The sequence below is a fragment of the Dasypus novemcinctus genome, chromosome 28, assembly GCF_030445035.2.
Source record: "Dasypus novemcinctus isolate mDasNov1 chromosome 28, mDasNov1.1.hap2, whole genome shotgun sequence".
Classification (NCBI taxonomy): domain Eukaryota; kingdom Metazoa; phylum Chordata; class Mammalia; order Cingulata; family Dasypodidae; genus Dasypus; species Dasypus novemcinctus.
In genome coordinates this window covers 39,339,505-39,362,195 of record NC_080700.1, presented here as the reverse complement: position 1 = coordinate 39,362,195, position 22,691 = coordinate 39,339,505, and the positions used below count along the sequence as shown (strand labels likewise).

The 22,691-nt window shown below is 37.0% G+C and overlaps 1 protein-coding gene and 1 non-coding gene across 2 annotated transcripts in view; one reads left to right on the top strand and one right to left on the bottom strand.

The window, feature by feature from the left end:
- SCAF8 (SR-related CTD associated factor 8) overlaps window positions 1–22,691 on the bottom strand; it is a 182,075-nt gene that overhangs the window by 74,418 nt on the left and 84,966 nt on the right. Inside the window, exons 13-19 of the mRNA XM_058289735.2 lie at window positions 21,501–21,694; window positions 16,563–16,663; window positions 13,740–13,853; window positions 12,548–12,704; window positions 9,633–9,766; window positions 7,795–7,939; window positions 6,215–6,283 (exon numbers count right to left, since the gene is read on the bottom strand). Of these exons, the coding sequence (XP_058145718.1) occupies window positions 6,215–6,283; window positions 7,795–7,939; window positions 9,633–9,766; window positions 12,548–12,704; window positions 13,740–13,853; window positions 16,563–16,663; window positions 21,501–21,694 (914 nt within the window). The remainder of the gene's footprint in view (window positions 1–6,214; window positions 6,284–7,794; window positions 7,940–9,632; window positions 9,767–12,547; window positions 12,705–13,739; window positions 13,854–16,562; window positions 16,664–21,500; window positions 21,695–22,691) is intronic.
- LOC111760375 (U6 spliceosomal RNA) lies at window positions 11,801–11,906 on the top strand. Its single transcript, XR_002794076.1, has one exon. It is a non-coding gene; the product is annotated as a U6 spliceosomal RNA (small nuclear RNA).

Below are 22,691 nucleotides of genomic sequence, written 5' to 3'. Positions count from 1 at the left end.
CTGTTCCAAGGACCACTTCTAGGATCAAACCTATAGTTTCCAGACCGAAATCGACCTCTTTCTTCGTGTAAACCTTTGGGACCACCAAAGACAGGTAGAACTCGATGCTCTCTCTCATCAAAATCTCCTCTGTGCCCCCAAGGCTTCTCAGCATTAAAGCCAAAGTGGTCTCTTCGACCAAGATGATCTATACCTGGCCTCACAAGATTCTCTCTTATATCTACAGGAGGTCTTCCAAAGTGATCCCTACCATCTAATGGAGGCCTTCCAGGACCTTCTCTTGGGTCTATAGGCCGCCCAACCACATCCCTAACGTCCAGTGGGGGAGGTCTACCAATGCTCTCTCTGGTTTCTACCGGAGGAAACCGGTAATCTCTATCTCCTTCCTGTTGAATGTTATCATTCCCGAGGGGAAGCCTTTTTTCCGGATTAGGAACATTGTCTACACTTTGTCTTCCAGGAGCCAAAAAAGGTCTTTCTGGTGGACCGAAAAGGTCTCCTGGAGGAAAAGGCCCACGGGGTGGTGGATGAAGAGTCGCATCAAGCACTGTGGGGGGAGGGATTCCCCGCTGGGGTGGAATTCCAGGCTGTATTAATGGGAACCGCGGTCCAGGTGCCTGTGGCATAAGTCCTGGGCGGATGTCTAACATGGGCATCACAGGCATCCTCTGACTCGAGATATTTAAAGGGGGTAAATTTTGAGGCCCAGCTGGTGGCTGTGTTCCCAAAAGTCCAGCAGCATTTGGAACATTTGGTGGCTGTACACCTATGAGTCCGGAATTGTTAGGCAGATTTGGGGGTAGTACTCCCAAAAGTCCAGCACTACTCGACACGCCTGGTGGCTGTACTGCCACAATTCCAGAGTTACCCAGAATATTTGGTGGCTGTACTCCAATAATCCCAGAACTACTGGAAACATTAGCTGGCCGAACTCCAAGAATTTCAGAATTACTTGATATATTTGGTCTTTGGACTCCCAGAATTCCAGAATTGCTTGTCACATTTGGCAGATGTCCTCCTAAAATCGCAGTACTTGAAATATCATTTGGGATCACTAAAATGGAAAGAAAAGGAATACACTTGTAAATATTCACAAAACAACCATCGTTCTTGGATGAAAAGAAATTGCATTAAGTATTATTAATGCTATACTTTCCAATACCTTAGAGTTAACCAGCTACTTTTATGCCCCAAGAATCAAGGTGTACTAGATACTAAATAAAAATCGAAGCTAAAATTATTAGTGCCATGTAGAGAAAAACTTTAATATTTAAATGTATGTGAGGCAGTTACCTAAATTCTTACATGAAATCATTAAGTAAACAAAAGCGTCAGGTTTGTACTAACTCTCCACCTTTAACAAAAGCCTTTCTATATATAATATGCACAATTGTTAACACACTAACCATGGTGCTTTTTAAAAAAAGCACTTACTACTATCAGACACAGTTGTATAAAACCTGGTAGAATTCTGTGGTACAAGAAAGATGATCACACTTAATGCCTGCTCATTTTTGTATTCCTGTAAGTATACAGATTTTTGTGCAGTTCTTATTTTGTCAATAATACAACAAAGGCTCAAACAAAAGCAGAGACAGCGGCCTTAATAGAAAGGTGTCAGAAACTATACATTAGGGAAGCAGGTGTAGCTCAGTGGTTGAGTCCCTGCTTCAGCATGTCAAGGTCCCAGGTACAATCCCCAGTACCTCCTTAAAAAAAAAAAAAACTTTTTTTTTTTTTTTTAAAAAATAGAAATTTTAGGAGCTGGCGATCCCCCGCCCCCTTGCAAATAATCACAGTATTTCAACATTTACCCATTGAATTGGTTACAAATGCATGCCACTCTGGAATTAAAAACCAACACAGAGAAGCAGCTTAAGGTTAAGGTATAGCAGTTACATAGTTCTGGGGACTTTTTTTTTTTTTTTTTTACCTGATCTGGTGTTTTCACCAGAAGAAATCTGGTGGTCTGTAAGATGAGGTCCTTTTTCTTCAGGCTCTGCTTGTTTAGTTGGAGGATTAAAAACGTTTCCAGCTGGCAGGGCGGAAGTAGCAAGACTGCTGGCAACAGAACCACCTGGTAAAACAAGGCTACCAAAAGCAACATCTTTCACAGTTTCTGGAGTCATGGATAATGGCGGCTGCACTAAAGCTGTTTAAAAAGGGGAAAATATATTTCAGACTTAATCAATTCATGTGCTAAGTTAAAATATGACAAACTCTGGTCTAGTCAATGTTTTAAATGTTCTTCCTATTCTCTCTCCAGTTGTTTGGTAAGACTGCCCAGTTAACAGGATGTATAAGAATTCTTTTCTGGTCCTTCTATCTCATTTATAATGCAAACTAAATTTTGGCAGCCTTACTGCTTCATCTAAAGCAAGCACATTATATAAGAACTAATCTCAAAATGACAAATGAGTCTTCATGAAGAGGTTAAATCATATTTAGGAAGCTTTATTCTTTAAAAAAGTGGAGAATCAATACTTTTTGGAAATATTTCCACAAAAAGTGTTTAGTAAAGTAAGGACCAGTATTTAAACTTCCAGTAATCAGAAAAATTGTTACTTTCCAAGGATGCCAGAGAAGGGATGGCCTAAATATACAGAAATGACTAGTGAAGATTAAGTGTGTATATACAGGAATGAAAATCTGTCTAATTCCTTTCAAATTACAATATACTAGAGTATATTCACTGAACAAGATTAGAAGCGCATATTAGAGGGGGTTAGGTTGCTTACAAACAAAGCTATACATATTCCACTTTAAAGGATGGACAGAGAAATCCCTAAATGACATGTGTATTATTTATATGCTAAAAAAAAAAAAAAAAACTAAAAAAAAATAAAGAATTATAATCAAATTGTTTAACATTTTTAGTGTAACTGTTACTTGGAATATTTAAGTCATTACTGGGGTAAAAGTTTTATTCCCACTTTTAACTTTAGGTTACCTGGACAAACTATTTGGACAGAGCAGAGCCGTAAAATAGGGTAAAACCACCTGAGACCACGTCTGGGAATTACGAGAATTAAACGAGAGTGTCACACTGGTATTCCTCTTTTTCCATTAACTGTTCCCAGATTTCCCAAAATGAATAAACTGAGAAGTAACTGGGAGGCAAGTTTGATGATTAGCCTCTGTAAATAGTAAATTCTGAAACAGCTTCTGAATACTCTAATTTTCAGAAGAATAAACAATTCTTTCTAATTGATCACAACAACAAAATGAAGCCTGCTAATGCTGTCTAAACACTGAAGAAGAGGAAGGAGTTTAAGAATATACAGAAGATACATTTAACTGGTATTCTGCTATAGAACTATTGTGACTCTAGCAATGAAAGAAATTATATCATTTATGTGGAGACAGTGGCCAGGGGAGGTGCTAATGGCAGCGAGAGGAAAAAGGAGGTATGATATGGGGACTTTTTTAGGACTTGGAGTTGTCCTGAATGATACTGCAGGGACAGATGCAGGACATTATATATCCTGCCATAGCCCAGTGAATGGATTGGGAGAGAGTGTAAACTACAATGTAAACTATAATCCATGCTGTGCAGCAGTGCTCCAAAATGTGTTCATCAAATGCAATGACTGTACCACACTAATGAAAGAAGTTGTTGATGTGGCAAAAGTGGGTGGTGTGGGGAGTGAGGCATATGGGAACCTTCCATATTTTTTAATATAACATTTTGTGTGGTCTATGTATCTTTTAAAAATAAACAACAAATATATTAAAAAACATATATACAGAAGATGAATTAGATTATCAGAAGCTGAGCTCTATATCTAACTTTTTTTTTAAAAAGAGGTATTGGGGATTGAATCCAGTATCTTGTACATGGGAAGGAGGCACTCGACTACTGAGCGACATCCACTACCCAATGAGAGTTGTTTTTTTTCATCTGTTTGTTTGTTTTTAGGAGGTACCGGATATCAAACCTGGGACCACATACATGGGAAGCAGGCACTCAACCACTTGAGCTACATCCACTCCCCTAACTTACTCTCTTCATAATAAGATGTGCTTTTCACTAGGTTTGTCTAAATTATGGGAAGTTTCTTCAGAAGTTTTGAGAATTACTATAAAGAGATTAAACAGAAGGAGAAAATGAATAAAATGGTATTTTCAACATTTCTGAAATGTCCTAAAATAGGGAAAAAAGTAAATAGTAATAAAAGCTAAGCATGTCTGCAATATTTACTATTGACTTGATCTGCATTCCTTTTTAAATGCCTATTCTTTTTTTTGCCTTTATTTTTTAATGTTACATTAAAAAAATATGAGATCCCCATATACCCCCCACCCCCCTCACCCCACTCCTCCCCCCATAGCAACAATCTCCTCCATCATCATGAGACATTCATTGCATTTGGTGAATACATCTCTGAGCACCGCTGCACCTCATGGTTAATGGTCCACATCATAGCCCACACTCTCCCACAGTCCACCCAGTGGGCCATGGAAGACACACAATGTCCGGTAACTGTCCCTGCAGACTTCTAGTGAAGAAAGTATAGGGGTCAAGAACAGTGAGGGTGAGGTGTGTATTCCATGAAAATGTACAACACAAATAACTCCCATAAATGAAGTTGGTGCCACAACAATACTGAGAAAATTATTTCAAGTGACCTTGGAAAACAGCAATTTACAGCAATCTGAGTATACACCCTTAGTGAATATATATTTTGAGGACAAAGAGGGCAGCAGGGAAATCTTAGTTTTATCTCCTTGTTTGTAGTAATACTGACCTTATTACTTTCAAACTAACATGTGTATAAGTATATATTGTTAATGCAAGTGAGTAATCATATTAATGTTTTCAGTGTGTAAGAACAGAGACAAGTACAAAAATCAAAGTAGCTAGGCAAAAATCCCATGACGTTAAATTTATTTTGGAAATAGTGTGTAGTCACTGTTTTTACTTTCGAAAAACAGGTATTTTCTAACTTTGTTAACTGAAAATTCCTAGACTCAGTGAAAACCCAAGAGCAAAAGGAGAATCAAGTCCCCAGATCATGGCCTTTAATTAATGAAAATGGTTGATTTTTAGACTGGATAAGGAAATACACAATATTAGTCTGGCACATACTGGGCCAAAAATTAAAAATAAAAATACTGTGAAATTATCAGAAATAAATGACATCAAGTCAAAAGAATAGAGAAACAAATGAAAGGCCTCCCAGTGTCCAAAGATGGATCAATTTGAAGCTCAAGAAGAAAAATGAACACAATGCTTGAGAGCAAAAATCTCCTGAGAAATACAAAACAAAATGAAGAAAGGGAGGAAGAAGAGAAAGAGAAATTTTTTAAAAAATTAACTCTTCATTTAGTCACTGGATATCACTGGAAATACCCATAGCACTACCTCATTACTATGAAAAATGGCAATGTAAAAGAAAGAATTTACTAACTACCCTGGCTTTCCTGTACAAACTGTACTTCAAGGTAACTACCTATCATTAGTTGATAAGGAATGTTCCTCTCTATAGAAAATTTTTAGGATATAAATATGGAACAAGTTATAGAATTTTTTTTTAATCACCATTTTGCCACTAATGGAAAGATTTAAACAACAAATGACAAATGGAAGGAACCATTAGAGGAAAACTTGAAACTTTTTAAATGACCAGGTCCCACTACCTGAACACTCTGATCCATCTTAAACTTATTAAAAGTGGGTCAAGAAGGGATGGTGTGGATCCTGATTAATAAATTATGTCTATAGTACCCCACCTGTGAAGCATTCTTGCTTCACAAAAGGTGAACCCCCATGCAATCAAGCCTTTGGTGCTAACTTCCATTTTACAGGAAATTCAAGGAGAGAGAGGAACAAATTCAAAACCACAAGAAGCAAAAAAACCAAACCATTATATGGGACACTGTAGGTGAAATTGAACTATTTCTTCAACAAGTCAAAAACATGAAGCATTTAAAAAAGGAAGGGGGTTTTGGGCAGGACTACTCTAGATTAAGACATTTAATAAACAAAACAAAACAAAATAACCGAATATAATGTGGGGATTTTGACTAAGTATTCCATTTATATATGAATATGGACTGTCATAGGATGATGTTAACTTTTTAGAAATCATGTAATAAAATGTATTTCTACGAAAACTTTCATATTTAAAAAATTAAAAATAAACCACAAGAACGAGGACAGACACACCAACACTACCATGAATAAAGAATATTTTAAAATTTGGAAACTCACATGCTGGTACTACTGGTGCAATAGTAGGAGGTGGAACAACAGGTGGTGGAACTGGAGGCGGCATGAAACCTATATGGGGGGAAAACACCAAAAATAAACTATGCAAGGAAATTTATTTTTAAATCAAAGATAAAATATAGACACTATTAAATTTGATTTAAAAACTGACTAAAACTACAGGAAAAATAAAGATTTATGAGTTTTCAACAAATGAATGGTAGACAATGAATGTATAAAATTTCTGTTGTGCAGTTATTTCAAAATTTTAAAGAATATCCTCTGAAAAAAAATTCTAATCTTCTAATCACAAATACAGAAAATATTGAACAAGAGTAACTTTCAAAACATAAAACATAAGAATAGAATTCTTGTTAAAATCTGTATTACTCTCAAATTCTGTATCAAATCTATCAAATCATAATTTTAAAGTCTTGCTACATGACAAATAAATTTACTTTTTAGTATTGTTGACAGTTTCTAAGAAATGCTATCCAATGCCTAAGAACAAAAATGACAGGAAGCGGACATGGCTCAAATGATAGTGTCCGTCTGATATACGGAGGGTCCAGGGTTCAATCCCCAGGGCCTCCTGACCCATGTGGAGCTGGCCCACACACAGTGCTGCCGTCCATGCACAAAGAGTGCTGTGCCATGCAGGGGTACCCCGGCATAGGGGTGCCCCATGTGCAAGGTGTGTGCTCTGCAAAGGGCACCCAGCATGAAAAAACTGCAGTCTGCCCAGGAGAGGTGCTGCACACATGGTGAGCTGACACAGCAAGATGATGCAACAAAAAAGAGATGCAATTTCCCAGTGCCGCAAGATAGTGCAAGTGGACACAGAGAACAGACAAGGGGCGGGTAAGGGAGAGAAATAAATAAAATAAAATAATAAAAAATTTTAAAATGACAGAAACCAAGGTACCCTTTTACTTGTAATACAGTAAATGACTGCTGAAGTTCAAAGGAAAAAAACCATCATTTTTGAAAAACAACGTAATCATCTGATCCTCTGTATCTCTCCCTCATTCTTCTAACCTCCCAGATATGTAATATGGAGACTCTATCTATGCTACATAACCAATCTACAGTTTTACTAGAAGAAACACTGATTTGAAGAGCTTTTTTAAAATCAAGTTATTAATAGAAAAGTATTACAAATTAAATTAGCATTTTTAAGAACTTAAATTATATTATAATGTCTAATGTCAAAACAGAACCTAATGATGTTTTAGGAAGGGCAATCCATAAATTTCATGCTAATAATGCTATAGAAAATTTTCATATAAAAACTTCACAAATTTTAGATTGTTCTAAAAGTGTTTCAATGATTGTAAAGGAATTCAGCTTCCTTCTGTCAGTGCTTCTCAAAGTGTGGTTTTCTGGCAATCACATCACCTGAAGACTTACTAGAAATGCAAATTCTTGGCCCCAACTATCTGTATTTTAACAAGCCCTCCAAGGGGTTCTGATGCATGCTAAGGTTTGAAAACTTCTGCTCTGTGGCATTTAAATCTGGAAAAAGTGTAATTTTAATAATATTCTAAATAGAATTCAAATAATAAGATCTGAGAATTCCTTACCAGGCGGTGGCTGTGAAGGGTTAAAACTTGCTCGAAGAAAAGGCGGTGGAGGGAGAGGACTGAATCCTGGAGGTGGCACCGGCATTGACACAGGAAAGGCAGGTGGGACTAAGCTAACTGCAGGCACAGCTGGGGCAACTGGAATCTTGTGTGGATAGAAAAGAAAAAGAAGTCCATCCGTCATTTTCTTGACCCACAAGGATTACATCTTGGAACTAAAAATAAATCCTTTCTATTTCTTATTTAGGGAGATAACAAATACCACTATATTACAGTTATTTTTTTCTTTTTTGTTTAACCTACTCTGGGTAAAAGCAAGATAAAATTACTTACTTGGAGACTGTAAAAGAAACTAACAATACCTAGCTATGCTATGCACTGTTAGAAAGACTGTCAATAACAGCTTTAGAATGGCTTCCCAAAAACTTATTTTCTAATCCCAATATAAGTATCTTTTACATGAGTAAAAGTGTAAGTACAGTAAGTTCCAAATATTTATCTGTACTATGGACCTCTCTTTGGATATAAATCCACGTTATATCAACAGTCTATTTAACACCTCAAAACTTGGGTTGTCTAAGTGACCTTGAAAAATTTCACATGTGCAAAACTGAATTCCCAAAATGGTTCTTTCCACAGCCTTTCCAATTTTCAGATGACAGCTCCCATCTTTCGAATTTCTCAGACCAAAAATATTGCCCCTGGTTATTCTCACAACTCCAAATCCAATCCTTCAAATCCTACCTCATATCTGACCACTTCTCTGTACCTCCATTGCTATCAGACTACTATAAGCTACCATTGTTTCTCCACTGCCGTTCTCTTTGAACTGGCCTTTCTGTTTTCATAAGGCCCACCAGAACGTATTCTCAAATAGCCTGCACAATCCCTTAGAACTTAAAGCTATATCAAGTCACTCTTTTGCTCAATGCCCTTCTATAGCTCCCCACTTCATTCAGAGTGAAAACCAAAGCCCTGATAATGATCTCTTCAACTAGCCTCCTGCTCAGTCATTTCATGCTAGCCCACTTGCTCTTCCTGAAACACACCAAGCATATTCCTGGCATAGGATCACTGTACTGGCTGTGTCCTCTACCTGTAACGCTCTTCCCAAAGACATCCACGTGGTTAATTCCCCCAGCCTGTTTAGGTCACTGCACAAATGCTATTTTCAATTCCTTGGCCTGACCATTCTATTTAAAATTGTGTCTACCCAGGCCCTCGATCATGTTACCCTATCTTATTCCTCCACAGGTTCTCATGTCCTTACTTAATATACATTTAATGTCTCCCCCCACTGAGATGTTAGCTCCACAGAGCAGGGAATTTTGTCTGCTTATTTCATTGATATACCCCCAACCAAGAACCCTCTTGGAAGAGTGAATGCCACAGAGCAGTCACATCAAATAATTTGTTGGAGAAATAAACAAGATTTAAATACAAACAACATTTCTGAACATTTTATTGAGGAAATGCGGGACTAAACTCATTAAAATGACTTTTAGTTTAAAATGACGATTAGTTTAAAACTAAAAAAATCACAATCTAAAGAGAAGAAAAAACAATCACGCAAGTTCTAAGAAGCAATACTCATCTATTTAACCTGCCCTGTTTTCATTTTAACGTGTTTAGCACAATAATAACCACACCACGGGCAACGCTTTTATGAAAAAGAGATTTAAGAGGAAAATTCTTTTGCCTAACACTACTGCCAAGTGTTTATTCCAATCTGGACAATTTCTCCAAGTTTTTTAATAAAGTATATTAAATACATGCATAAAAACACAAATGTGAAACAAAACATTAAAGAAACAAACAAAACCAACTTGAGCACCAACCTGCAACATAGCGACAGGTGGAGGGAAAACCTCTGCCTGGGTTGTGACCACAGTCTCCTTTTCAACTGGAGGCGGACTCTGAGCTGGCTGGACCGTCTCTTTAACAGGTTCTGAGCTTTTCACGGTTTCCCATTCTAAACAAAATATTTGAAATTCATTTCCTTTACAGGTATAACTTATTTTCTTTCCAGTATACATTTATTTTACACCTGACTAAATCTGAGTCCTTCATCTACCTTGGCAATCTTGCACTATAAAGTCATACTGGGGGGCGGGGGTGGCTGTGGCTCAAGTGGTTGAACACCTGTTTCCCACATGGGAGGCCCCGGAATCAGTTCCCGGTGCCTCCTAAAAACAAACACAAACAACAAGCTAAGCAAATGAAAAAACCAACTCAGGGAAGCCAACGTGGCTCAGTGGTTGAGCACCAGCTTTCCCATATACAAGGTCCTAGGTTCAATCCCCGGCCCAAGGACCTCAAAAAAAAAAAAAAAAAAAAAAAAGTAGTCACACTTGTACAATGTACACACAACTGTAGGTGTCACCTTAAATTTTGCTCAGATAAAATCTGATTAGGATATTCAGGTGTTCCAAAAAAGCATGACAAATATGAGACATAAATAAAAGACACAACAATATTTAATCTGAAAAAAAAAAACAGGGAAGCAGACTTGGCCCAGTGGTTAGGGCATCCGTCTACCACATGAGAGGTCGGCGATTCAAACCCCAGGCCTCCTTGACCCGTGTGGAGCTGGCCCATGTGCAGTGCTGATGGGCGCAAGGAGAGCCGTGCCACGCAGGGGTGTCCCCCACGTGGGGGAGCCCCAAGCACAAGGAGTGCGCCCCGTAAGGAGAGCCGCCCAGTGCGAAAGAAAAGTGCAGCCTGCCCAGGAATGGTGCTGCACACACCGAGGGTTGACACAAGATGACGCAACAAAAAAGTACAGATTCCCGGTGCCGCTGATAAGGATAGAAGCGGTCACAGAAGAACATACAGCGAATGGACACAAGAGAGCAGACAACTGGGGGTGGGGGGCGGGAAGGGGAGAGAAATAAATTAAAAAAATATATCTTTTAAAAATAAAAAAATAAATAAAGAAAACACTATGTATTAGGAAGATGGCCTGAATGTAAGAATTATGGATCTTATTTTATAGTTTGTCACAAGGAACAACTAGAGAAGACCACCAAGCAGTGTTCCAAAACAGAATAATCTTTCTGATACGACTGTGCAAAAAATGTTAACAAAGAAGCTCCACTGGTTCATCCAAAGATTTTCCATCTCATTCAGAGTAAAGATCAAAGTGGTTACAATGACTTCTCAGACCCCCAGGATTCTGCCTGTCTCTACCTCTCTGTCATCGCCTACAAGTCACTCCCTTTCCTCCACCTATATATACTGGCTCTCATGATTTCTAAGTACAGACTTGTGCACTTGCTGTTCCTTCGGTATGAAATGCTCTGTCCCACAGAGCCATGTGTCTCACTTCCTCATTTCCCTCAGGTCTTTGCTCAAATGTTACCCTCTCCCTAAGACCTTCTACCACTTCAACATGGCAATTCTATCCCCACCCAGTTACTGCCTATCTCTTTCCCTGTTTTTTTATTCTTAGAACATAACAACACTGAACATGTTACATAGTTAATTTATTTTGTTTATTTCTATTTCTTTTCACTAGAACTGAACTAGCAAAGTTCTTCTACAGTACTTTAGACTTTGGGGTCCATATCATCTGTTGCAACTATTCATCTGCTGTTCCAAAAAGAGCCATATAAAATAGGCAAACAAATGAACTTAGTGCTATTCAATAAAACGTTATTTACAAAGAGGCTCCTGGCAGGATTTGGTGCATGGGCTACAGTTTACATCCCCTGCTCGAGAATGACATTTCCCGAGAGGATGGATTTTTGTCTCTTGGTCTGTTTCCATTTCCTAATAAATATCCATCGAATGAAACATCCATCAAGGAAGAAAATATAAAAAGGGTTTGAACATACTTTTTACTGGGCTGAGAGCTAAAATAGTCTTGAAAATTAGTTAATTTTGGAAAAACAGCTAAGATGCGAAGAAATAAGATGTATATTTCTTTTCTAGTAACATTTTTATTATTTCTTACTGGTAATACCTACTAATCATTTTGTGCATTTAAAATTGAATCTTAAGGACAGTGCTTGGTTTGGTAGTACATACACTAAAAATTGGAATGATACAGAGAAGATTAGCATAGCCCCTGTGTGAGGATGATACAAAACTGTGAAGTGTTCCAATACAAAGTGTTAATAATGTGAGGGGTGGGATGTCAATTATGGGAAAGCTGAATTTTTTTACATGACTTTTCTGTAAACCTATGACTTCTCTAAAAAAAAAAAAAAAAAGGCAAACAATTTTGAAAGGAGCAGGCTGCAAGATCTTTTTTGGGGGCATTCTAATATTCCGTGACTCTGAACTAGAGCTTCCTAAATTAAGATACTATTCTCAACCTGGATACTAATGAAAATAATCTAGAGTTTTTTTCAAAGGAGCTTCCCAAGTTCCCAGTTCCAATCTAATCTCAATAATTTAAAAATATTTACTTTTAAAATGACTCCATATGCATGAGCTTCTCTTAAATAGCAAAATTAAGAGTATATATATGTGTGTGTGTATACACACACACACACATATATACACACATACACACGAAAACACATTTTGGACTTCTAAAATATTATAGTTTGACGCTTATAAAATAGCATGCATTAAGCAAATGAAATGTACACTGGTCACAAATACTGTTTCTTTTCCCTTTTTGGAGGAGTGACTCCAGGACACCCAAGTTATCCTATCAACACACAAAACTTATTTTCATTATAACCTTTTAAGCACACTTTTAAAAAATAAAACTATTGCCCCTCCAAACCCTCACTGTTCTTACCAGTATTTACAGTTTCCTGATCAATCATGCCTCCTTCTGCAAAACCTTCCAAGTCATCCACTTTAACTTTTTCCCATGGTATATACGTAACTCCAAGATCCACGTCCCAGAATTGTTTGTATTCTGTTTTTACACCTTTATTTAAAGCCCAAGCAATCTATTGGGAATATTGAAAAAACAAGTTAAATTGTTTGAAATTGTATTTAAACAATATAAATATAAATAAAATTTGTTTTAAAAATCAGATGAAAATGGGCAAAGCATCATTATCAGAAGACTAACAGGAACCAAAAAATGTTAGGAATGTATTTTGTTTTCTGTTTGTTTGTTTTAAATAAAATCTGCATTATATAGAAAAAGATTTACAATATGTGATTTATTTTCACTTTTTACTGCAACTTTAAAATGAAATTTCCAGAGACAGTCCAAACCTACTTTTTACTAGAAAAATGTTAATCTGTGTTATTGACAACTTAGATATTGTAATTTTAAAAAACACTTTTGTATACTTTAATTTACATGGAGAAACTCTCCACTATAAAATGACAAAAAGATTGGGCACATATTACCTTCTTTGGTAGTAATATTTTTATTAACATTTTTAAAAATTCAGATGTCAAAACTGATGGTAACTGGAGGAATAAATTATTTCCAAATACTAGAAAGAAAATGTGAATTACTCACAAAAAGGAAAATGGAAAAATACTCAATGAATATTCAGGTTATAGAATAAGAAGAAAATAAAATTATTATAAACCCTTCACAAGGGTTAGGCTTATATAAGAAAAGGAGGTTTTAAAAAGGAAAAATTAATAATATACTGAGGCGGTATGATTAGGAAGTGTTAAAAGAAGAAAAGTGATTAAAAGACAAACTTGTCAAACTGAAAAGGTTCTGCTCATAAAATGGATGGCTCACAGAACTGTGTAAGTATGATTTCAAGAAACCGACTTAAGTTTTGGTTATTGGAATTATTTCCAATATGCCTCATTCTATACCTCAGCAATACTGAAATACATTTCTAACAAAGTGTGCCTATGACACCAAAAAAAATGAACCAAATAGAAGAACATTCTAATAATTCAATTAAGTAAATACAAGCATGTGCTTCTGTCAAGTGAAAAACTTAAATCTTTAACATAATATGCACTGAAATGTTGCCCTGCACCACCCACCTCCACAAAAATCTCACCTTAATGACTTTGGATCCAATTTTATATGATCCAGAACTAAGTTTCTGAAGAGCCCGAAATGAATCTTGCCGATGAACCATACAGACATAAGCACAGCCTCTGGGAGGAATCATCTATTAAAAAAATAGTAATAATAATTTTTTTAAAAACCTTGTAAGAAGAGGTATAAGGAAAACAATCCATATTGGCACTCTATGATTTTAGAGAAGCAGGACATTGATTACTGACTAACACCACAATTCAATTTTAAGCAAATAGATCAGTTATTCAATTGTTTTCTCTTCTTTCTCTCGCTATTTGTTTATTGTACAATTCTTGATCTGAAGGTACTAAAGAAGAAAAAAAAAATCTAACTTGTAGTCTCCTTAGTATCTTACCTAGAGTCTACAGTAATAGTGATAATTAGAAAATACTGTTAGGCTCAGGTTCCACTGAACATGAACACATACAGTATCTCTACTTTTCAAAGACTTTGTCACATAGCAGTGAAGGCTCCATTGGTCTGTTCTCTTCATAAAAAAGAGAAATATATGACTGTAGGAAGAAGCATTTTATACTTTTCAAGCTGTAGTTTGAGAAATCACGAGCTGCAGTCATTTATATACCACTTTCCTATTTGCCAAACCTTTATATACAATGTGCAATTACTCAGTTTTCTAATACATACTAAACTAAAGAACTACAGAAACAAAAATATGCATGCAATACTAGATGAGAGGGAAATAATATTGTATGGTCAATGTATATGAAGGAATACAAAACATTTTTATTAACATTTCAGTTTTTCCAAAAGTGACCTTAAGTAATGTTGTAGAAGGGGTTTTGTATGTGGGAAGCATCTTATCCTTCATATTAAACCTACAAATCTACAATAATTGGTAATTTTTCGTTCTGTAAAACTTTACTTTGCCCTAGTAATTCTGGATAAAATTTTAATATGAACAGTAAAAGAACCTCAGTGTAAAGACCTAAGAATTCTATCTATAAAGCATGAAACTATTCTATAAACTACTGGATCATACAATTATTCTTAATGCATTAATTGAGAAAACTATACACAGCATTTTGGGTTTGTCGCTTTGAAGACCTAAAAAGGTATTCTATAGTTAATAAGCTCTAGTTGTCAAAATAAAGTTAAAAACCTTTCCCTCAGCCTTGCAAATACTTTAAGCTATTCTCTTCACTTTAATACCAAAGTTCTCAAAAGAGGTCTCTCTAACCCCCTACATATTTCATCTCTTGCAATGTAGCTAGCTCTAACCTAATGAAAGTGTTTTCTTCAAGCTCATCAATGTCAAATGTCGCTGACAATTTTGTCTTCCAACTTCCCAAAAACCAAAGGAAAGGTTTGTTAATCTTTAAAATTTTGCAAATCCTGGATCTTATCAACAGATGTTCTGTTCACAACTTAGTGCTTATTATTTGTAAGCACTGTGCTCTCAAAAGGTAGCAAAATAGATGAGAAAAATAAGGCAAACAGATGCCCAAATAACCATGATGCAAGAAAGACTACAAATGTGTGCAGTGAGATGCAAATCCAAAAATGCTACTTGGAGGCAGGCTCTGTTCAGGGCAGTGGTTGTTGACTGTCTACCAGGGTCTGTGCAGCTACGGTACCATGATCGGAATTTAAAGATACTGAGCCTGGGCATCCCTGTTTTTTTTCATTTCTGATATGCAGCTAGGGCAGAGAACCACTAGTTGAAGGGTAGAAAAATCAGAAAAAAATTCAGAGCAGTTACATGATAGTGGACACTGAACGACAATAATTCACCTGTTACCTATTTAATGCAGACAGAACACTTAAGTTTCCTCACTGGTAAAATAACAATAATTGGATTACTTAACCAGCTTCTTGTGAGGGTCCAAAAAGGAAAGCAAACTACGAATCATCAACTCAATTCAAATGAAGAGTATTGTCATTAGTATAGAGAAGTCAAGTTAGATCATATAAAGAATGTTGAAAAATAAGACTAGACATGAAACCAGAAATTTTCTAGTAAAACAATGATAAAAGGCCCAAGAGACATAAAAGTGTAACACGGCAAACAGAAATCAGAACTCAAATAATTTGTAAGTTTCTTCAAACGAATGAACATGTAATTTCACTACCTGGAATTTACATGATGGGAAGGGGGAGAAGACAGGGAAAGCAAGCAATCTGCATCGATAAGAACAATTAAAATGGCTAAGGATGTCTGATCGCCAGCCAGGGAAAAGCCAAGCACTTGAAGAAGAAAACATTCAAAGGAGGAGACCAGATGGGGCAAAACCATGATTCAAATAGTGGAGGGAAAGACTCAAGTTACGAGAGCTTCACTGTCCATGGACTTTTACTACTAAAATGCACCTAGTAAAAGAGACTGGGACCCCAAGTCCAGATGTGTCTCAAGATCATATATGTGCCTGTGAGCAGGTGACATTAATTCTCTGGGACTCAGTTTCCTCATATGTGTTTAAAAGAAAAAACCAGGAATTACACTAGATCACACAGAGCTCCTGTCAACTCAAAGATCTGATATTTTTAGGAATTAAGTGGTACATTGCTATAAGGCCCACAAGAATATTTTGTTAGAATTCCACTAAGAAAGAAATATTAATTAAGCAAGGAGATACTCAGCACTAGAGAAAGCACAGAAATGCTCAAAGTAAAACAATTTTTACAAAGATGTATATTATTAAAGGCAGATTCTGGATTAGTTGAAATAAAAATGGCAGATTCTAGAATAAAAAAATCAAGAACCAAAATGGCTCCTGGTATAAAAGAAAACTTATTTTTTGGTTGCTAACCTTAAAATAGTGTTAAAGAACTGATAACTTACATTAATGGATTCAATCTGTCCAAACTCTTCAAACAGGTTGGTTAAATCTTGCTGTGTTGCCTTCTTGTCCACCTGACCAACCCAGAGAGTAGTACTACATACTGTAAAGACAAAAGTCATACGGCTTAAATCACAGTTACTTCTTTCATTTAGCTGAGGGTAAAGCACTAATAACAATAAGAAATTAATATTTAAATAACTTATCTTAAACACTTGTTAATGGACATTTGTTATATTTAAAATCAACTGAAATCCTAGCTGTACACGGTATGCATGCCTCTAGTATGTCTCTTCTTCTTAAACTTGGTTGCACACCTGAATTACCTGTGGATCCCAGCTACCACTCTAAAACATGTTGAGTGATATAAGGTAGGAGGGACTGGGAACTGTGATTTTTTAATAATTTTTACTCACTTTTTTTTTTTACACGCCCCCCCCCCCTTGGGCTTGCTTGCTCTCTCCTCTCTGTGTCCATTCACTGCACGCTCCTGTGTTTTTTTGTTTGTTTGTTTTTTTACTTGTCTGCCTTTTTGTTGCATCACCTTGCTGAGTTGGCTCTTCATGGAGCGCGGGTGCACCTGCCTTTACAAGGAGGCCCCAGGATGCGAACCCAGGGCCTCCCAAATGGTAGGTGGGAGCCCAACTGATCACTGGGATTTTTTTAAAAGTCCCCAGGTGATTCTAAGATACAACAAAATTTCAAAACCACTTTTCACTGCAATCCTATCTGTACATTTTAAATGTCTTTCTGTACTGGAATGATTCAGTGGGTGTCTCTCTCTAAACAATAGCAAAATCTGAAAAGGATATCACATCATTAAGGAAATGATACTATGCATGGAGAGACAAAGGGAAAAAAAAGGTTGACTCACACACAACTCCTTAACTTGTTATCAGGAAAGACTTTACTAGAGATGCCTAACTGTAGAAATCCACTTCCTTTTAATAGAACAAACCTTAAACATGAGATATCTTGTTTTGAGCTGCACTGTTTATCATGACCTTTTTCTGAAGACACTTTAGAAAAATATCTACAATGGTATACATCTACAAAGCTTTAATATTATTCTGAATTTATAATAGTATTTAAAAGAACTTTCCAGCTTTTTAACCACCTTTTTCCTGTATTAGGTCCAGTCTAGAGCAGCCTTTACTCTAGAGCTGATTTAGCCCCATACTAAGGTGTGAACATTGTAAGATTTAAACTGAATGCCCTAGGTTTAACCAGGTCTCTGAATTCTGGTGAGCCGGAACTCTGATCTTTCCCAGAGGTGTCTAAGCTTTAGGGATTGTTCAGCTCACAGATCCCTCATACCTTTCCCTGCTAACTGTTCTTTGCCTCGTTCAGTCTCACACTATGCATATATAGCTTAATATTCAGCCAAAGTCTAAAGGGGGGATGTCCCTGTATTAGTCTCCTACTGTTGCTATAACAAATTACCAAAAACTTAGTACCTTGAAATGACAGATTTATTCCTTTAGCGTTCCAGGGGTCTAAAATGGTTCAGAAGTTCTAGAGAAGAATTCACTTCCTTGCCTTTTCCATTTACTAGAAGTCACCTGCATTCCTTAGCTTGTGGCCTCACCCTCCATTTTAAAGCCAGGAGAGCAGCACTGTCCAATCTCTCTCTGCTATTACTGTCACATCACCTTTTCTCTCTGAAGTTCCTGGCTCCCTCTTAAAAGGACCCTTGTGATTACACTGGGCCCACCTGGGTGTTCCAGGATCTTCTCCCCATCTCAAGATTCTGATGTGAATCACATCTGCAAAGTCCCTTACCACCACACAACGTAACAGTCACAGATTCCAGTGATTCAGGTGTGGACAGTTTCGTGGAGTGATTATTCAGCCTACCAACAGACCCTCAGAAGACTTCTGGAGCTCTTTCACTCAACAGTTCATTATCTCCATTACCCTGTGCTGTACATCCCAGCTGCCTCAGTTTCCATGAACACCGTTCCTAGCACCTGTGTGTGTTACCTATGCCCCTCCAACCTGGGATTCAGAAAGTATCTCTCTAAGTAAAAGGCTGGGACAGACAGCAAGCACACTTAACTAGCTGTTCAGTATCCGAAGAGCTATCCCTGCTCTCCCCCCACAAATTTTGTAGTTTTCTAGCTCTGCACAGTGAAAGGGCAAATTCAATACTAGCTACTCTACCATGGTTAGAAGCCAATGCTCATCTTTGTAATTCCCTTTCAAAAAATTAATTACATTTGAGTTTGAGTTCTCTCTTCCTATTCTCTCAATTTTGACTAAAAATCAGCTTTCAAACTAGCAGACATACATCTGAATACGAGAGCATCAGCACAACAAAGAGATACTGACATGAAAACCTTTATACCTACAGCTCCCTTTCCACCATCCTCTTCAAGTACTCATTCAAGGTTATCTCTTTCCCATGAACAACTTGGGGAAAAGCAATAATGATTCTCCTCCATCCCACTTGATTCCTGGAATGTTACAGTTTGTTGAAGCTTTAATAGTCCCTTTGGGCTATTAACGAAAGTTCTTATGTTCTAAAATACTGTAGCAGGACACACTCTGTATGTTTAAAAAGGGGTGGAATACTGACCACATGAAATTAATACTGCTTCTGAGTAAGGGAATAGGGAGTTGGAGGTAAAAATCAAGAGACATACTTTTCGCTGTATTTTCTGAATTTTCTTTTTTACTGCATCTTATCCATAAAAACAAAATACAAAATAAATTTCAATGTCAAAAGCCATGTAAATGGTGACAGCAATTGAGTTATCAAAGGAAAGAGACTCCCCATAAAACCCCTATCCTAACTGCTGGGGACTGACTCGTGCCCCCACAAAAAACATGTTCAAGTGCCAGCCCCTGGTTGTGTGGGTGTGAAACCATTTGCAAAGTGGACCTATGAAGATGTCACTTGTGAAGGGATGCCCAGACTGTGAGGGGGGGGGGCATCAATCCAACATGGCTGAATAAGCAAAGCCAAGGAAAGAAGCCACAGGAGAAGCAAGAAACTGAAGTCAACAGAACCTGAAGAGAAAGAAGGTGGCACTACCATGTGCACTGCCGTGTGATGTAACAAAGACAATGAACTGTAAAGGCGGCTGGCCAGCCAGAAGATATGCCTGGGACAGGCAAGCCTTCTAGCCTCCAAAGCCATGAGCCAAAAATTCCTGTTAAGGAATTTACTTATTTTAGCAGTTAGGGAACTAAAACACAAATACTAGTGAGTAAACTAGTGATTCTGAATGTCTGAATGGTAGTCATGGTTGGACATTTAACATTATTTTTCTATGAACCTAACATTAAACTGTTTGGTCCCTCTCTCTAAAGGACAAATAGAAAGTTCAAATTAATACTGACTCCATAATCAGATAAGAGTCTCTCTAGGTAGCCAAGGCCTGCTCAAATTGCCAGAATCTACTAAGAAGATGGCCGTCCCTGGGTTCCCAGATGTTCTAGGAGTAGAAGTTATACTAATTCTTTATCCATCTCCCTGGTATTATAGGGAGACCTTCATAAATCAGACAACTTGAGCAATGTTCAGCTCTTGAGAACAAGCAACAACTTGCTCCATTTTATGTACTTCTTTGGCCATTTGCAGTGAGTTCCCCTTTGAAGACATAATCCACTAAGAATCCTCCAGGCAGAATCTGGCACTAATTACGACTGATTTCACTGTACCCTTGTTTTACCAAGTGATCCCTCTGCTAGCCCTTTCCTAATACAAACCCTGCCACTACCAGATTTGTTCTGATCATACATTATAGATTAGCATATAAAGTGGGGAAAGTTTGTGTAATAGAAATTTCTCCACCGTACTGACCAAGTAAATTTGTAATTTGCTTTAAGACTTATACCTAAGGTCTACAATTAAAAAATAAATAAAAAAAGCAAAAGAAGAAACAATGACAACCAAATGTCATACATAATCCTTAACTGGATCTCATAACAGAGGAAAAAAGCCCCAAAAGTTACATAACTTAATATCCTTGTTCTTAGGAAATGTACATGGAAGTAACTATGTTTTTAAGGAGCACCTACTCTCAAATGTTTAGAAAGTGACAGAGACTGATGGATTGACAGAATGATACAGCAAATGTGGCAAAATGTCAAAACTGGTGAATCTGGGTATTTTGGGATAGGGGGGTGTTGGAGTTCCATGTATGAGGTTTGCATTATTTTCATAAATGAAAGTAAAACGAAATGAAACGTTTAAGAAAAAAAAATTAGGGAAGTGGATTTGGCTCAACAGATAGAGAGTCCATCTACCACATGGGAGGTCCAAAGTTCAAACCCAGGGCCCCCTGACCTGTGTGATGAGCTGGTCCACACACAGTGCTGATGCACGCCAAGGAGTGCCATGCCACACAGGGTGTCCCCCGCATAGGGGAGGCCACGCGCAAGAAGTGTGCCCCATAAGGAAAGCCACCCAGTGCAACAAAAGTGCAGCCTGCCCAGGATGGCGCTGCACACATGGAGAGCTGACGCAGTAAGATGACGCAACAAAAAGAGACACAGATTGCTGGTGCCGCTGACAAGAATACAAGTGGACAGAGAGAGCAGAGCGGGGAAGGGGAGAGAAATAAATTTTTAAAAAAAGAAATTATACTAAAATATCTGTGCTTTGTATAATAATTACTTCTACAGACATTGCTCATCTCCATCTTGGTTGCGCATCCATCTATGGACACTAGCCAGGTCTGCTTTATAACATAGTCAAGTCTTTCATTTTCTAACTTGTATTTAAAGAGAAAAATTTCAACTCTCAATGACCTTGGTATAGATGAGTAAAATCTGTATGTTAAAATGTTCTTTTTCTTCTTTCCTCTATCACATTACAAAAATCAAGGACAAAATTATCTATCAAACCACTTTTCAACTTCTTAGTCTGAAAATGAGGTTACGAACATTTGCAGCAGGAACCTTCTTAATATATGTAAAAGTATGTTACTTACCACTCAATGTTTTAGATCTAATTGGAGGTAATCCCTTTTTCTGTCGTTCTTTCTCCCTTTCTCGAGCTCTTCTTTCACTTGAGTATGAACGTGAAGATTTCCTCTTTCTTTCTCTTGAGCGGGAACGCGATCGCTTTCTGTGTTTACGCTTCCGAGAACCAGAACGGGACCTAGACCTTCGTTTTCTTGGTGATCTGCCAAAAAAAATCCATATGTATATAATTTTACTTCTAATGTCAAATTTCTTACTTCTAGGTGAGGAAAAACAATTACAAAAAAAAATCGTTGTCATATTTAGCTACCTATTAAAATATTTTAAGAGTAATTATCAAATCTTTATTTCTCAAATCTATGTGGCATTCGATCTATACTGGTCATGTACACTTGTTTGCAATTCTTCTTACTGAATCTGGGTGATTGTTCACAACCAAGAGGAAAATGAAATACTAGAAAGGGCCTAACTTTCTCTTAGTGTCTCTTATTGTCTCCCAGCAGTAGTCAAGAAGAATAGAAAATAGGAGTCAAAGAAAATGAAGACCCATTAGGGACTTCTTAAAATGAGGTGACAGAGACTGCATCTCTCAGAGCACTAAATCAGTACAGAAATCTTAGTCATTTTCAACTTCTAAAATTTTATGGTGTTTGATTTTACAAGAGGAGATAATGAAGCACTAGTTCTTCTATTCCTTGTCAATCATGTATTAAAAAAATAACATATGGACACTTTTTAATTGCCTAATAACTACGAAAACAGACACTGTTTTCTAGGTTGAACAACAATGGAATTGGTAGTAATCTCAGTGACTAATGTTCCATTCTAATATACTTTTTTTTAATCAAGTAAAATTCTTTCATTTTTTTTCCTTAAATCTTTGAAGTATTCTAAGAAAATGAAAAGCAATGCATGTCAAATTTACAACAAAAAAATCAAATGTCAAGAAAAGTCACCCATTTAGAAATAAAGTTATCAAGCTAACCGTAACCTCAAATTTTCTCATGGGACTTAGAATATGATTTTAATGTATATGGGACAAACATGAGAAGAATGTGGAGGACAATAAAAACTAAAATGCCACCCATTGCTAATAAGACAATATGGACTGATCTTGAGAGAGAAATGACCAAACAAAAAACATGATCAGATGAAATCATGACATTGAATTCTCTTCAATATGCTTATTAATAAGGTGG